Here is a 16,176-nt window from a genome sequence, read left to right as displayed (position 1 = left end):
TGAAGGATCATGTGACACTGAAGACTGGAATATTGACTGCTGAAAATTCAGCTTTATCATCACAGGAATGAATGACATTTTAAAATAGAAAAGAGTTATTTTTAATAATATTTCCCAATGTTAATTTTTCTAGTGTATTTTGAAAAAGAAAAAAGAAAAAAGTATCCTTGGTGAGAACGAGATTTCTTTCGATTGAAAGTCTTATTCCAAAATGACCACCAAATTAACATTCACACACATTATATCCAGTACACGCATATTAAACATATACATATGGGAACATATGACATGGGAAGAGCGAGATTATAGAGCTACTTTGTAAACTGCTTTTCATGTTCAAAATTTACAAGCTCTAGATGTCTCAAACATACACACACATCTGATTTAGCTCCTATTAGTCTGGTGTGAAACAGGAAGCACGGTCGTGAGGTTAGGGACGTGAGCTCTAAATTTAGTTGTGGTGGGAGACAGGAGAAGGGAAATATGGCTTTGGTTAAAGATAGGGAGATGTGGAGGATGTATAAAGACGAGGATTAAAAAGATAACTTTTGAGAATGAAAAGATATACTTGGTTTAAAAAACAAACAACAAAGAAAATCAGATGACAGGGCTTCTGGATTGGTAAAAACAATCAGGTAACTCCTTATATGATCATCTTAACGTCTTCCTTAGTCAATGACCTACAAAAGATAATGAAACTGAACTACTTCACAGCTAGATAAATCCATGTGCACCAACATGTGTGAGAGGATGAAAGAAGAGTGAATAAGATTGTAGAGCCAACACTGCGAATATTACAGAGAACTTTTCTGCAATTAAATTATACATCCTTTATAATATATACAGGTAGACAACATACACATATAATAATGTTCAAAAGTTTGGGGTAGGTAAGATTTAAATAATAATAATACTTTTATTCAGCAAGGATGCATCAAATTTATCAAAAGCGACAGTAAAGACATTTGTAAGATTTCTATTTTTTTTTTAAATGCTGTTTTTGAACTTTCTATTAATCAAACAATCCTGAAAAAGCATGTATCCACAAATAACATTTAACTGTTTTCAACATTGATAATAATTTTTAAAAAAATTCTTAAGCACCAAATCAGCATATTTGAATGATTTTTGAAGGATCATGTGACACTGAAGACTGGAATATTGACTGCTGAAAATTCAGCTTTATCATCACAGGAATGAATGACATTTTAAAATAGAAAAGAGTTATTTTTAATAATATTTCCCAATGTTAATTTTTCTAGTGTATTTTGAAAAAGAAAAAAGAAAAAAGTATCCTTGGTGAGAACGAGATTTCTTTCGATTGAAAGTCTTATTCCAAAATGACCACCAAATTAACATTCACACACATTATATCCAGTACACGCATATTAAACATATACATATGGGAACATATGACATGGGAAGAGCGAGATTATAGAGCTACTTTGTAAACTGCTTTTCATGTTCAAAATTTACAAGCTCTAGATGTCTCAAACATACACACACATCTGATTTAGCTCCTATTAGTCTGGTGTGAAACAGGAAGCACGGTCGTGAGGTTAGGGACGTGAGCTCTAAATTTAGTTGTGGTGGGAGACAGGAGAAGGGAAATATGGCTTTGGTTAAAGATAGGGAGATGTGGAGGATGTATAAAGACGAGGATTAAAAAGATAACTTTTGAGAATGAAAAGATATACTTGGTTTAAAAAACAAACAACAAAGAAAATCAGATGACAGGGCTTCTGGATTGGTAAAAACAATCAGGTAACTCCTTATATGATCATCTTAACGTCTTCCTTAGGAAGAGCTAAAGAGGATGTTGACATCTTCCTTTCACAAACACAAACATGTCAGGTGGATAAACAACCAGCTCAGAGAATTGTGACAGTCCAAAATAAGTCAGAGAACTACCTTTAGGTGTGTCCCAGTATACAAAGGAGTCGACCAATGACCAGCCCTTGCGGTAGTAAGCTGCGGTCAATTCCAGCCAATCAGCTTCGAGGGCACTGACAACTTGGCCCTTCCTGGACACGCGCATGGACAGCGCCCCCTGGTGGTAACAGCAGGCCAGAGAGTCCAGCGGAGCACAGCCCGGAGCCCAGGAGTGAAACAGCACCAACAATCTCAGGTCTGAAAACGGTAGCGAGTCTCACACGTTTTTGTATGACCAATGCAGATCAGTGCAACCTCAAAATCTTTGGCATATTTCAGTAAAGGGTTAGTTCACCCAAAAATGAAAATTAGCTTGGTGTTTTACTCACCCTCGAGGCATCCTAGGTGTATATGACTTTCTTCGCTCAGACGAATCCAGTCGGAGTTATATTAAAAATTGTCCTGGCTATTCCAAGCTCTATCATTGCAGTCAGCGAGTGTTGCAGTTGAACAGTCCACAAGTCGTCAAATAAAGCGCGTGCATCCATAAAACGTGCCTCACACGGCACCGGGGGTGTATAAAGGCCTCCTGTAGCGAAACCATGTGTTTTTGTAAGAAAAATATTAGGGCTGCACGATAAATCGCATGCGATATTTAACATTGCGCAGCTCGTCAGTGAACAACGGCTCTGTGTAGTTAATGCTGCTCAATGTAAAAGCACACACGTAATGGAGATTTATCGCTGATAACAGAACCGGCTTGATAAGATGCGCGTTAAATATCGCATGTGATTTATCGTGCAGCCCTAAAAAAATATCCATATTTCAAATGTAATAAACACTTTTCTCTCACTTCCGTTATCTGTCATACGGCGTTCCGGCGGATGACGCAGCACGTATGTGCAGCGTGCCTCTGAGATATGCTAGTCTTGCGAGTTTGTTTATAGGAGCAAAAGGAAGCAAAGTTTCCTTACTTTAGCAAAGGAAAACCAGTCTCCTCTTGGCTTATATCGGAATCCTCCGACATTTTTTTTTGCAAATCCTTGGTTTGTACTTCTAATTTGTGACCGGAGTTTTGTTTTGTTCTCTCTCCGCATTCGTCACTAATCACGCAATGCTGACGTGCTGTGTCTTCCAAAGGAAATTCTTCAGTGTATGACAGTCAGCAGAAGTGAGAGAAAAGTGTTTATTACATTTGAAATATGGATATTTTTCTTACAAAAACACATGGATTCGCTACAGGGGGCCTTTATTCACCCCCCGGAGCCGTCTGCGGCACATTTTACTATGGATGTGCGCGCTTTATTTGACGACTTGTGGACTGTTCAACTGCAACACCCGCTGACTGCAATGATAGAGCTTGGAATAGCCAGGACAATTTTTTAAAGGGGTGGTTCATTGCGATTTCACTTTTTAATGTTAATTAGTGTGTAATGTTGCTGTTTGAGCATAAACAATATCTGCAAAGTTACGAAGCTGAAAGTTCAATGCAAACGGAGATATCCTCTTTTAAAATTCTGGCAGTTTAACGCCTACAAAAACGGCCGGTAGGGACTACAACAAGTTACTTCCCGGGTTCGTGACATCACAGAACCAGATAAACCCCACCCTCGGGAAAAGGCAGCAAAGGGGCGAGGCCATGCTGCGCTGCTTTAGAGAAGAGGAAGAGAAAACTAGAGGTGCACGTAAAAATCTATTCATATATGAATCACTATTCTGTCTTCTAACGATTCTAATGGATTCACAAGTTTCAAAATCAATGTTCTAAAGCAGCGGTTCTTAATACTATTCCTCACGCCCCCCTGCTCTGCACACGCTCTGCATCTCTCTCTCATTCAGCTCAGCTCTGAAAATGAACGGTTACAATTATACACTTATTTTCACATAGCTATGAGAAGCGTTAAACATGGACGCGCATGCAGTTACCGTACTGTATTAAAGCTTTAATCAGGATAAAACTGTATATTAAAAGCTAACATAAGCAGTAGCATTGACAAATAACAGCATATCTAAAAGTATGAGACAACAACAAACAAAAAACATAGGCCTACCATTAAAAGCCATGCTTGCACAGGTTCTGCACGATCCTCTTCAACAATATCCTCTGTTTCTCAATCGGGCTCAAACTGATAAGCGATATTAACGACGACGCTGTTTACAATACAACCGGAGCACATGCCGCAGTTCAACACACGAACCAATCACAACACACTGGGCTAGCTAACCAATCAGAGCCCGTCGTCTATTTCTGAGGGAGGGGCTTCATAAAAGAAGGAAATTATCAGCGTGTTTCTCAGAGAAGGGACAGAGCAGTGTGGAATAAAGGTAAATTATGTGAAAAATTATGCGTTTTTTAAAAAAACGAAGCATTAAAGGGGTCATATGATGCTGCTAAAAAGAACATTATTTTGTGTATTTGGTGTAATGAAATGTGTTTATGCGGTTTAAAGTAAAAAAAAACACATTATTTTCCACATACTGCGAGGGCGAGTAAAACACAAGCTAATTTTCATTTTTGGGTGAACTAACCCTTTAAGTCATGCTATGATCATTGCTTTAGAAACCATTTTAATAGGTCAAACTATCAGTCCATCTACCATAACTAATAAGTGTAACAGGGCAGATAAACAGCCTACACTAACACTACCTAAACACTACCAGCCTTTGACTGATCTTAATATCCCATGTGGCCCCGAAATGGTTGCCATGGAGAATCGAGAGGTTGGTATGATGCCCAGAGGGTAAGGAGATGCCAAGGCTCCACAAAGGACAAAGATATTACAGGGTTAAACCAAATTAAACTGACACCAAACTAAAGAGGATGAAATAAAAAAATAAAAGCAAATTTATACAATTATACAGTCTAGTTATTATTTTAACGATCTCTTTGTCAACATGGTAAAGTAAAAAAAATTCCAAATACAATTTTCCTGTTTGCTTCTGGGGTGAAATATGACATGTTCTTTGTGAGTTTAACCCAATCGTTCATGATTCAAAGCATTTATAGTCCATCTGTGTATTGGATTTAAATCTATAAAAACTGTTTAGTAAGCTAGACTACAGATGGTCCATAATGAGATTAGAGGAACATCTCACCTGGGCTGTAGCCACGGCCCTCTAGATCTGCGTCTCCGGGCGGTGTGCGGGGCGGGGAACGGCAGCCCCTCCTGGGACTGGGCACTCTACCGTTACACCCCCCTCCTCCAGCCTGCTGGAGCACTGACCCCACGAACCTCACGCCACCCCTGGCATAGCTGTTCACCTGAGGGCACACACACACAAAAGACACACAGTTATGATATGAGACTGTTTATCTAAACATTCCATTATAAGGAACAGAAATGTATGCAGATTTATTTTTGAAAAGAAAGTCCTCTGATCGCTATAGTCAATAATGAAAATTCACCCCATCTACTTTCTAAATGCATGTTATTGCATGTGTAATCTACATAAAGAATATGACATGCAGTTGCCCCACACACAAAAAAAGTATTTTAATGTAAAACTGCAACAAAGAATTGCTCATTGTTAACATTAACTAATTGAATCTTATTGTAAAGTGTTACCCAATTTTCTTTTAAAGCAACTTTACAAACTTAAACATTTAATGAAATATGTCAATATAATTTCCAGTAAATATAAAAATGCATGGCTCTTAAAAATAAATATACATAGTTCCTTTTTGTGGTGGGGCCAGTGAAGATTTTGGCAAAGCTAGTAAAAACCTGAACTGATAACTGGTCTGCCAAAAAAAAAATAAAAAAAAATTGCACACTCTAAATGACATGAAAAAAAATGTACATGGACAACAGACAAAAGTATTTGAAATGAAAACACAGACCCTGTCTATGAGCAGTTTCACTGTGTCACTGGTCAGAGATTCTCCGGGTAGTGGCCACTCCTCCACTCGCAACACTGGCAAGCTTTCAATCACTGGCACTGCATGTTTACTGCAACCACACAACACAAACAAACACACATCAATTAAGGAAATGCATTTTAAACTTGCTGCATGAAAACATGATGCATATTTTATTGTAGCTGACATCTGCTCTTCTTGACATGTCATCCATTAGCAAAGTACAAAAATGCTAAGATGTTTAACCCTTCTGACCCCAACTGACCACATTGGTCAATGGTTTAATAAGAAACCAGCATCAAAGAAAACTGGTTTCAAACAGCACATTTCATGATTTACATCTCATTCAAGCAAGCTTCAGATGTAAGCAAAGATTTAATGACTACAAAGCTTATTTTTTGGCAGAAATTAATTAAACTGGCCTTTTTAAATTAACATTGGTCAAGTCTATTTCTAGTCCATTAGAGACAGTATTTTATTCTTTCAAGCAACCATAGAATAGTAGAGCTGGATATCACAAGACGTAAAGATACTTCTATGCTGCTTTCCTTCAAGACATTAACAGATGGAGGCATCTTAATAGATAGAAAGTCAAGCAAACAATAAATGTGGATATGCCTGAGAAAGCAGCTTTTTGCAGGTTTCCATTGTCTCTGCTTAAAAGTGCATTCAAGCTTATGCTCACTGGATTCAGACATCAATCAAATAGTATTCACAGGACTTGGCATTACACACCTTAAGGTTTTTCACACTACAACACTATTAACATACTACAACTGTCCCAGACCTTACTTTTGAATAATTTACAGTGTCATAGTCGAAACGAGCCTGTCCTGTTCCTCCACTGCTTCTTTGCAGGTTCTCATTGGTTGCTGAAAACTACACTGTTGTCAGGGGCTTCTTTTAACTTAAATTTAACCCACATCAGTACCCCAATATGACTTCACACAAGCCCTGCCCACTCCAGCTAGACTGTCTGACCTCCCACTATAATCTCATTAAATATTCATGCTGACTCATTAAAAGCTAATTATTTATTGGAAGAAGCTGGTCAGGGGGTATTGGGGTACAGAATAGGGGCTGCAAAGGTGAGGTACGGAGTCCTTGTCATGGTGAACATTACCTGGATCGTGGGCGGACCAGAATGGCCCGGTACAGCAGGCTGCAGGGCAGGAAGCGGGTCCGGCCCACTGAGAGGATGATGGGATGCAGGGCGGCCAGTACGTAGCCCTGGGTGTAGTAGGACTGCAGGGCATGGGGCAGCTCGCACAGCGAGGACAGATACTGTACTGTAGGCCGACTGCCTGTGCAGAACACAGCACAACTAAAACTTACAATACACTCAGGGGAAACCACCATATAAGCTAAGCTAATATAATTAAAACAATGAAAATATTATGAAGCTACAGGTTGTCTCACACATCCAGACTTTTGATTATGTGCATTGCTTTTCATAGCTTCTTTTGGCCAAGAACTGCCCATTTAGACACCAAGTGGTCATTTGATTGACATGTAAAGCGACCAATCACCATGAACGCCATGTGACTTTTAGGGTGGGTAAACATGAAACTGGATATTTGAAATTGGATAACTTTTTTGCACTCCTGAAAATTGTGTAAAGACAACCAATCAGATTGATGACGCAATCTTGATAAAGCACCCATTTTAATTTACAATATACATCATATATCATACACAAGAAGCCCATCTGAGCCTAACGGTTCATCACTGATTATACTATATTTTGTTCTCTAAACAGCATGTACACTATAGCTCAAAAGTGTGAATAAGTAAGACTTTTAAATGTTTATTTAAAGAAGTCACTTTTGCTCAAAAAAGGCTATATTTATTTGACCAGAAATACAGGAAAAAATTGTGTTATGAAATATTACCATTTAAAATAAACGTTTTCGGTTTAAAATATATTTTAAAATGTAATTTATTTCTGTGATTGCACACATTTTCAGCAGCCATTACTCCAGTTTTCAGTGTCATATGATCCTTCAGAAATCATTCTAATAAGTAACATTTATTATTATCAACCGTTATAATATTTTTGTGGAATCTATGATACAATTTTCCAGGATTCTTAAGATAAAAAAGAAAGCTCAAAAGAACAGCATTTATTTAATATATTATTTTGTAACATTACAAATGCCTTGACTGTCACTTTGAATAAATTTAAAGCATCCTTGCTGAATAAAAGCTGAAAATTGTTAACAATTAACAATGTGAAAATATCAGTTTTATTGAATCAAAATCATTAAACACCTAGAAGTAGTGATCAAATATAATAATCAAAAATTAGTTTAGTAGTAGCTGCCCATGAACAGCATTACATTTCCAGATTCCATTCCACTTAGGATGCTGTCTATGTAGGCAGCAAACAGCAAGACCGCCCACTAGGTGTTGGAACAGAGCCTATGTTAAGTTTCTAAGCAGCTCTTTGATAGCGTGCTACCGTTTAGTTGGCTTCTTTCTCCTGTCTTCAGCCTCCGACAGAAGATCACCCTGACGTCTCCCTCCTCTCCCCCAACCCCCAACACACTTCCTGTGTCCACAAAGAGCTGCTGTTCACAGGGTGGGCTGGCCCCACGCCACACACCCTCAGCCTCACAAACACAACATTCCACCACACACACAACACAAACATACTCGCACAAACATTCAGTCTTTTGGTTCCCACACTGGGGCAGACCAGCAAACAGAATTTTAGTCTGAGAAAACCCAGACCAAATATCTTCTCCCTGTAAACTCATCCTCAAAATGGTAAACGGGAGAATGAGTTTTTGACTCTCCAAGTCTGATTTAGCAGCTACCTGAAAGTTGTACCATCCCAGCAGTCCGTGGCCAATAAAGGGCTTTGACAGGCATGTATGCATGCCCGTCCCCCACACCTGAGCTTCAGAGAAGCGTCAAAGACACAATGGTCCTCAGGGGCCAAGAAAAGCGGTGGATTATTCACAAATATATGGACCCTGGAATGGCCAGCAATTTGTCCCAAACCCTTGAAACCCCCCCCTGTCAACTCACACAGAGGCCTCTGTTCTCCAGAGAGACCGTGTGTGTGTGTGTGTGTGTGTGTGCGCGCGCGCGCGTTTAAAAGAGGAGAATCAAGAATATGGATGAATAAAAAGAAAAAAGGCGTGAAAAGACATGAAGTAGAAAAAGAAAAAGAAAAAGAAGAGTCTGAAGGTGTAAAGGCTTCAGAGGGAAAATGAGAAACAGACAGACTGGGATATAAGAGAAGGAGAAAAAGGAAGTGAAGGAATTTATGGGATGTTTTATGACCCAGATAGGGTTTAGGGTAGAAAAAAAAAAGTTGTCTTGTCTTGTGCATGAACAGTTTGAGAGTGTAAAGAAAAGGTGGCAAATGACAAAGTGGGCAAATTTTCCAAAAGATTTTTATGTTGTGCTTGCATTAAGGAAAATAATACCATTTTCTTATAGGATTTTTTTTATGAAAGTATATTTATACATCTTGGTAGTATTTTTGTGCTTAACTTCCATCAAAAAAATAATGTTGCAATTCAATGCAATAGATAGTTATGGTCCTAAAAACAAGATTCATTTTCATAATGCAAAATATTGTTCCTTTCCTTTTTGAGTGAGAGAGAGAGAGAGAGAGACCCCAGAAATGTTTTCACCCTGTAAAATATTGCAAGGTCATAGCAGTTCATTTCAATCACAAGCAATGTGTCAACCTGATAATCATCCAAGGTAAAGTCCAGTTGATGCAGTTTAATTTATAAAATTAAACTGCATCAACTGGACATTCAGACCCCAGTTGTAATTGTTCCTAAAAATGTAATATGCTACATATATCAGGAAAATAATTTGTCTCAAATCCACTAGCACGCCAGTACGAGATTAACCAAAAAGGAGATTACACCAACATACCCCCACATGGAATATTGCAAGGTCATAGCAGTTCATTTCAATCACAAGCAATGTGTCAACCTGATAATCATCCAAGGTAAAGTCCAGTTGATGCAGTTTAATTTATAAACTTAAACTGCATCAACTGGACATTCAGACCCCAGTTGTAATTGTTCCTAAAAATGTAATATGCTACATATATCAGGAAAATTATTTGTCTCAAATCCACTAGCACGCCAGTACGAGATTAACCAAAAAGGAGATTACACCAACATACCCCCACATGGAGCAAGAGGATTTTCTCAATGGATTAGTATAAAATTGAATTGAATCAAATATTTTCAATTCAATGCTCTGACTATATACCAGGTTGAATACTATGTTGAATACTATCATTTAAATGAGTAGTTTACCCAAAAATTGTAATTGTCATCATATACTCATCTTCACTTGGGGAGATATGAGGGTGAGATTGATGATTTTTTTTGTGGGTGAACAATGTTTCCTTATTGGACAGGACAATTGCTGAAGGTCTGTCAAGTGGTGATTTAAGGCTAAACTGAGACATTACTGAAGCTAATCCCTTTTTTTTCTTTGCTGCAGTGAAACTGGTCCAAAGTAGAGATTAAGGCCACTAGTTGTAATTCTGTCTGCCTCTGCAACAAGAACAGCTGGCTTTCTACAACTAACTTCCCAAATTAAACATCAAGCAAGTTCATAAACATGGATCAAAATCATTTAGAAATGAACAGATGACGTTTTTGCATTTTAATATCAATAAATTGTCTTTTTGGGGGGTTTGGGCAGTGAACATTACAGTATTTTACATGTCAAATTCTTATATTTCTAAAAAATAAACAAGAGAAAAATTAATTTTTTTAATGATATGACTTTAATACAAGATCAAAAGTTAACCTCCTCTCATCAATACACATATTGACTATCCAAGAGAGCCACGCATATGGAGTGCACCAAACCTTGGACATTCCCAACACCCAAGTCATGAACACCTTTTACCATTTTGAAGAAGATCCTTCACATGTAGCTTTGCAAATCCTCTTGTACAACAATCAAGACTTCTAAGGTTATTTGACAAAACAGTCCACGGTGAACACTGCTGGAAACACAATAACAGCACTCTTAAAAATAAAGGTTATTTAATGCCATCTATGGGACCATGAAGAACCTGTAACTTCAATGCCAACTTCCCATTGCACAAGTTCTTCAGAGTAGAAAGAGGCATGTCCTGACATGAGTTGCAAGACAAGTAAGAGTCTATGCATGAAGTATGCAAAATACAACAGCTGTGGTATTTCTTGCAAGCCATATAAAGTCTGTACCAACTTCATGATCAGCCCTACCATGGTTTTTAGATAGAAATAGGTGTACATGCCAAACTAAGGTTCATGCCTGCAAAGGCGGCATAAAATTTTCTTCTTTAAATTTTATTGGCGGTTGGCAAACCAACTTAAAGGTGCATTTACCGCCACCTACTGGACTGGAGTGTGGGCAGTACTTTGAATGAAAAAAGAGGAAAGGAAAAAAAAAGAAAATTAAATTAAAAAAAATTATATACATAACCCCCCCACCCCCCCCACATATTTCTATTAAATTCTAACATGGGGAGTCTATGGGACTGACTACATTTTGGAGCCAGCCTCTAGCAGCCAGTCGATGAATTGCAGTTTTAGTCACTTCCGTGTTGGTTTCACGAGAGAGAGCAGGAGGTTGCCGCTTGTTATTTACCCAGCCGCAAATAGAGGACGGGTGGGACAAATAGCGACCATCCATCCTACTTGTACAACGTCTGCCAACAACAATGGAGAAGTCAATATCACTGGTTAGCCTACTGCTTTTTTATATTTAGTACAATTTTTAAAAATGAGATACTAGTAGGCCAATACGTTGCCGCCGTGGATATTCAAAATCATAGCAACTAAAGCGTATCAGCTGGAAAAAACGCTGTGCCACCAAAGCGTATAAGCGCCACCAGCTGGTTGTTTTAAGAAGAGCGTCTGACATTTTTTCACCTGGCTGAAAACTCTTTCGTGGACACACGTTATTGAATATTTATTGTTAGGCATATGGTCTACTAGTCTTTTTTGCATTTATGCAATGGTACTGGAACCAAACCTGAGAAAGTAGACCAGAATATTCCACTGCGTTCCTGGACACGCAATGGACCTTTTTCACATTTCCGGGCAGCGGAAGTTGTCATAGTTGGGTTAACTTGAATAGCAGTGAATGGGAGAGTACCACAAATATATTTTTTGCATTCCCATTTGCTCAAATATCAAAAGAAAAACTCCACGATAGTGCTTTCATGACTTTGTAACGATGACTTGATTGGAAGATGCTTGCAGGGAAGGAACTGCATGTTGCTGAAGACGTTTCTGATAAACATTTGCATAGGGTATATGTCGAACGTCACCCGGAAAACAGGTCTCATCGATTCCGCTTGTTGGAGAATGTGCTAACAGCCGCAATAAATAATAGCGATATCTATGGACTCTTAAGATAATCAGTTAAACTAGCTAGCTGTTTTTATTGTTGACGTTTTATTAAATTTTTTTTATATAAATGTTCGTGAAGAGAATAAAAATAAAAACTTTTAGATATCAGTCCGCATATGTGATGGACATTGGTTATGATAATCTTTGGAATCTACTTTGAAGGCATCTTGAGTAAAACTGCTTCATATTTAACGAAGCACAAGCAAAACACTTGAACCAGAAGTGGCGAGACCAGGTTAACAGAACACGGAAGTTTGTTGCGCATAACCCCTATTCACCCTGCCATGTAGCTCTATAAGAGGCCCAACTCCTGCTGCAGAAAACATCCCCCAAACGATGACACTTCCTCCTCCACCTTCTTCACACACTTGGGGTTCAGTCTTTCCCAAGTTTGACGCCAAACAAAATGTTCCCCATCTGACCCAAATAAATTAAACTTGCTTTCATCACAAAAGTGAACTTTGGACCAGTTCTCCTCTCTCCACACAACATGCTCCTCAGCAAAGGTGAGCCTAGCCTTTTGATTCTTTCTGCTGATGAGAGGCTTGGTCACTGCAGAGAATGCTTTCAGTCAGACTTCTCGCCAACATACTGCGGCAGATCCTTATCCTGTTCAGCACTAAACTGGTGAGCAATTCCAGCTGCAGTGTTGAACCGATTGGCCACTGAGAGCCTCCGCATTATCATGTCTTCTTGTTTTACGTGGATGACCAACCTTTTTGGGGAAACTGAATGAATTAGAATCATTGTAAAGCTGCAATATTCAAGAAATCACAGATTTGGAACGAACAACTTCTCTTGCAGAGGCTGAAAGGGTCAACCCTTTGGCTTTCATCTGGACAACCTGCTGTTGCAGGGTTTCAGTCACCTTAGAGAGGCTCACCATCTTGCAATCTCAGTGAAAATTAGAGGAAAGCTGCCAGTTAAATAGGGATTGTCATATAATTAAGGAAATTAGCACCAGGTACCAGATTAACACCAATAACTTGGATATATCTGTAAGTGTTCTCTAATTTCTTTTTCAAATATCTCATTTAAGTTTTTTATACTGTGCTTCAGAGTACAATTTATGAAATATGCTTAAAAAAACCTGCCCTTCTACTCCTGTTAGGACAACTTCAAATAGGACTAATCAGTGACCTTAAAATTTAGGAAAATTTAGGTTGTTCTCTAATTTTGATCTCCACTGTAGGTCATTTTTAGGCAGCAAATAGTTAGCCTCTTAATTTTCTAAAGTGATTGATTTGAGTCCTGGGCAGGTGGAGACACGTGACCCTGTAAAAACACTTCACATTCCAAGTACTACCCTGGATACTGAACATATCTACACTACCATCACAAAACGGTAATTTTAAATGCGTGTTACCAACTAGATATGTATATAATTTTGCCTACATTTTTCTATACTACATTTCTATTGTATTCTGTTGCTGTCAAAGAAGCATTATCTACAGAAAAGTGCCCCATACTCGTCCCAGATTTGATCTGAAACCTACTCTAAATGTATGTGTCAGAAACACGTGGTCATCATCGGAATGGAATGAGTGCTTAAATTTGTTTAAATTATTCAAGCCTGTTGTTTGGACAATAAGTACTTTTCTTTTAATAACCGTTAAGAGTCATTTTCATACTATGCAGGACAGGACACTTTCAGGAGATACGATTAACTATCAGGACAAATGCGAAATATTCTATTGGGTTGTAATATTTCTAGTCCTCTGTTTCTAGAAAAATGTTCTATGTTGAAATATTATGGCCCAGTTTCACAGACAGAGCTTATCTTAAGCCAGGACTAGGCCTTAGTTAAATTAGAATATTTAAGCAGCTTTTATTAAAATTACTTATTAAAAAAACATTACTGGCATGCATCTTGAGACAAAACAATGGCACTGACATATTTTAAGCCTTGTCTGTGAAACTGGGGCTATAGGTTTTTAATCAAGTTAATCCAAATGTTGTCTTGCAATTTTAAGGAAAATGGGTCTTACATCGTTTTTAAATGTTACAACAAGTATTTTTGCCATGAAAATAGCTGCATGGCATTCAAAACAAATAAAGTACAGTTTTCTTTTAAACTGGAAAACTGTAGACTACATCTCATTTCCCATCATAAAATTATATTTTAGTCGTTTAGGAAATATCAGACCAACAAGAATCCCATATAGCTACTGAACACCAGCCTATCTGCATTCAGCAGCTTTGTATCTCAGGATATCAGTAAACAAAAGTGAATATGAAGTAATTTACATGTAAAACGAATTTTGACGAGTTATATTGTATTGTATATTGTACAGCTTGTATATTTTTCAGTTTCAACACACAGACTGAAATATCTGAAGCTCCGTAAAGTGGAGTGGAGCGAAGCGACTGATGTTTCCTCTCCATGCTAACAGTGTTAAATAATCACTCCAGGACAGGTTACTACGGGGTTTTTCATTTCTCTCTCAAGGCTGGTTCGCAACAGAAACCCGCACCAATTTTCAAACAATCCGCTTCTCCTCCAAGCAAATTTACACATCACTATATTTTATACTGTACTGTAATATACTATACATTCCAAAAACGATGGATATGGGCACTGGGCAGTACAAAGTAGACTGCGCATGGTCCCTTCAAACCAAGAATATTCGAGATAGTGGAAACTGCTACACAGAGGAAGTGAGCATGACTGAATGTCATCTTGTGGAACAGAGTCTGTGCGGCGTCGTTAATAGAGGGAAAAACCTCCTGACCTATTTCCACATGTGATGAAGCTCTGGCGCTGTTGCTGGGTAAAACGGTATAAGCTCACACACTCCAGGACACACATGCCAAGATTCATCATGCCACAAGTTTGAAAGTAAAAACATGGCATTGGCTCAAACCATAGTGAGCTGCCTACCTAGGCAGCATTTTTGTCCATTATTGGCACGTGCCATTGCTTTCTAGCCAGGCAGCTTGCTAAGTTTTGAGAAACAGCCGAATAAACAACTGGAGCTCTTATTCATTACACCCTTACAAAATGAAAATGTACCAAGCTAAGCAATCTTCTGCAAATAAATAAATAAATTTAAATAAAAAAAAAAAACATACTTGCAGTTATTGTTAGTACTCTAAAAAAAAACTTTCAGAACAGTTGTCAGTTGTTTAGTTTATTTTGTAACAGTTAACTAATAACGAGTTAACGCAGTTTCATTATAGCCTAGTAAAAATAACTTAACTGGTATTTTGATGGATTTTTTTGTAAGCGGGTATCACATACAAATTTCTGTTTACTGCACTGATCTGTACCTTCCAAACTGAAGTCCAGCAGCACATACTCGTACACGGAGTCTGTTTTGGACTCGACCTGTGGTCTCTTTAAAGTGGAGTAGATTTTTCCCGGGCTGCTGTCCTCCGGGTCCTCCAATTTCCTTAATCCACATCCCATATTTGCGGGCTCTCCAGCACACGCAAGGCCGGACACGGGGCGACCCACTCGGCCACGCACTCAGAGGACTCCCGCTCCCGTGCTTAGTGGGTTTGCTCCATATTCCAACAACTTAATCCTTTGGGAGTGACACTGAACCGAGATTGACGTGCCGTGTGTCCGATCCCGTTTAAGGAAACGGCTTAAGTCAAGCAAAGATCACCAAATCCTTCTGCGAGGTCTTTATGAGACTAAAAGAATGAAATACTCTCTGAAGTTGTGCAATAAAGAAATCCAGATTATCTTCATTAAAATCTCAATCAGAAAACCACATCTCATTCAGTCTCCCTATGTGGCCGCGAAATAATAAAGCAAAAGTTGTAGTGGGCTGGAATCATGTTGAAATTAATGAGCGGGCGTGGCGAAGGAAACCGATTAACAGGGCGGGGCTGAATATTAAACAGGAGGAGGGGTGTGTATAAATTATAAATGTTTACACAGCAGACAGACAACGTACTACTATTGTTCCTTTTAGTTATTTTGGTAACTGACTCCTAATGTTTTTGGGACATTTTTCAAATTCGTATTACACAAATTAATACTTTGAGATATGGAGATTAAGAAAGAAAAAAGACAACCCTAACACCTATTAAAACACCTTTATT

At 38.4% G+C, this 16,176-nt stretch overlaps 1 protein-coding gene across 2 annotated transcripts in view; it reads right to left on the bottom strand.

The window, feature by feature from the left end:
- The window catches only part of rftn2 (raftlin family member 2), a 37,031-nt gene extending 21,137 nt beyond the window's left edge, over positions 1 to 15,894 (bottom strand). For both annotated transcript variants that reach the window (XR_001610308.1, XM_016286428.1), the window contains exons 1-5: positions 15,394 to 15,894; positions 6,855 to 7,035; positions 5,714 to 5,822; positions 4,969 to 5,134; positions 1,912 to 2,130 (exon numbers count right to left, since the gene is read on the bottom strand). Coding sequence is in view for 1 of the 2 variants with exons in the window: in XM_016286428.1 (XP_016141914.1) it covers positions 1,912 to 2,130; positions 4,969 to 5,134; positions 5,714 to 5,822; positions 6,855 to 7,035; positions 15,394 to 15,532 (814 nt within the window). In the remaining variant the exon portion in view is untranslated. The remainder of the gene's footprint in view (positions 1 to 1,911; positions 2,131 to 4,968; positions 5,135 to 5,713; positions 5,823 to 6,854; positions 7,036 to 15,393) is intronic.
- Positions 15,895 to 16,176: the final 282 nt, after the last annotated feature.

Source organism: Sinocyclocheilus grahami, unplaced genomic scaffold (genome assembly GCF_001515645.1).
Source record: "Sinocyclocheilus grahami isolate Dianchi unplaced genomic scaffold, SAMN03320097.WGS_v1.1 scaffold209.1, whole genome shotgun sequence".
Lineage (NCBI taxonomy): Eukaryota > Metazoa > Chordata > Actinopteri > Cypriniformes > Cyprinidae > Sinocyclocheilus > Sinocyclocheilus grahami.
Note: the sequence above shows the minus strand (reverse complement) of the source record. Positions and strands in the feature narration are given on the sequence as shown.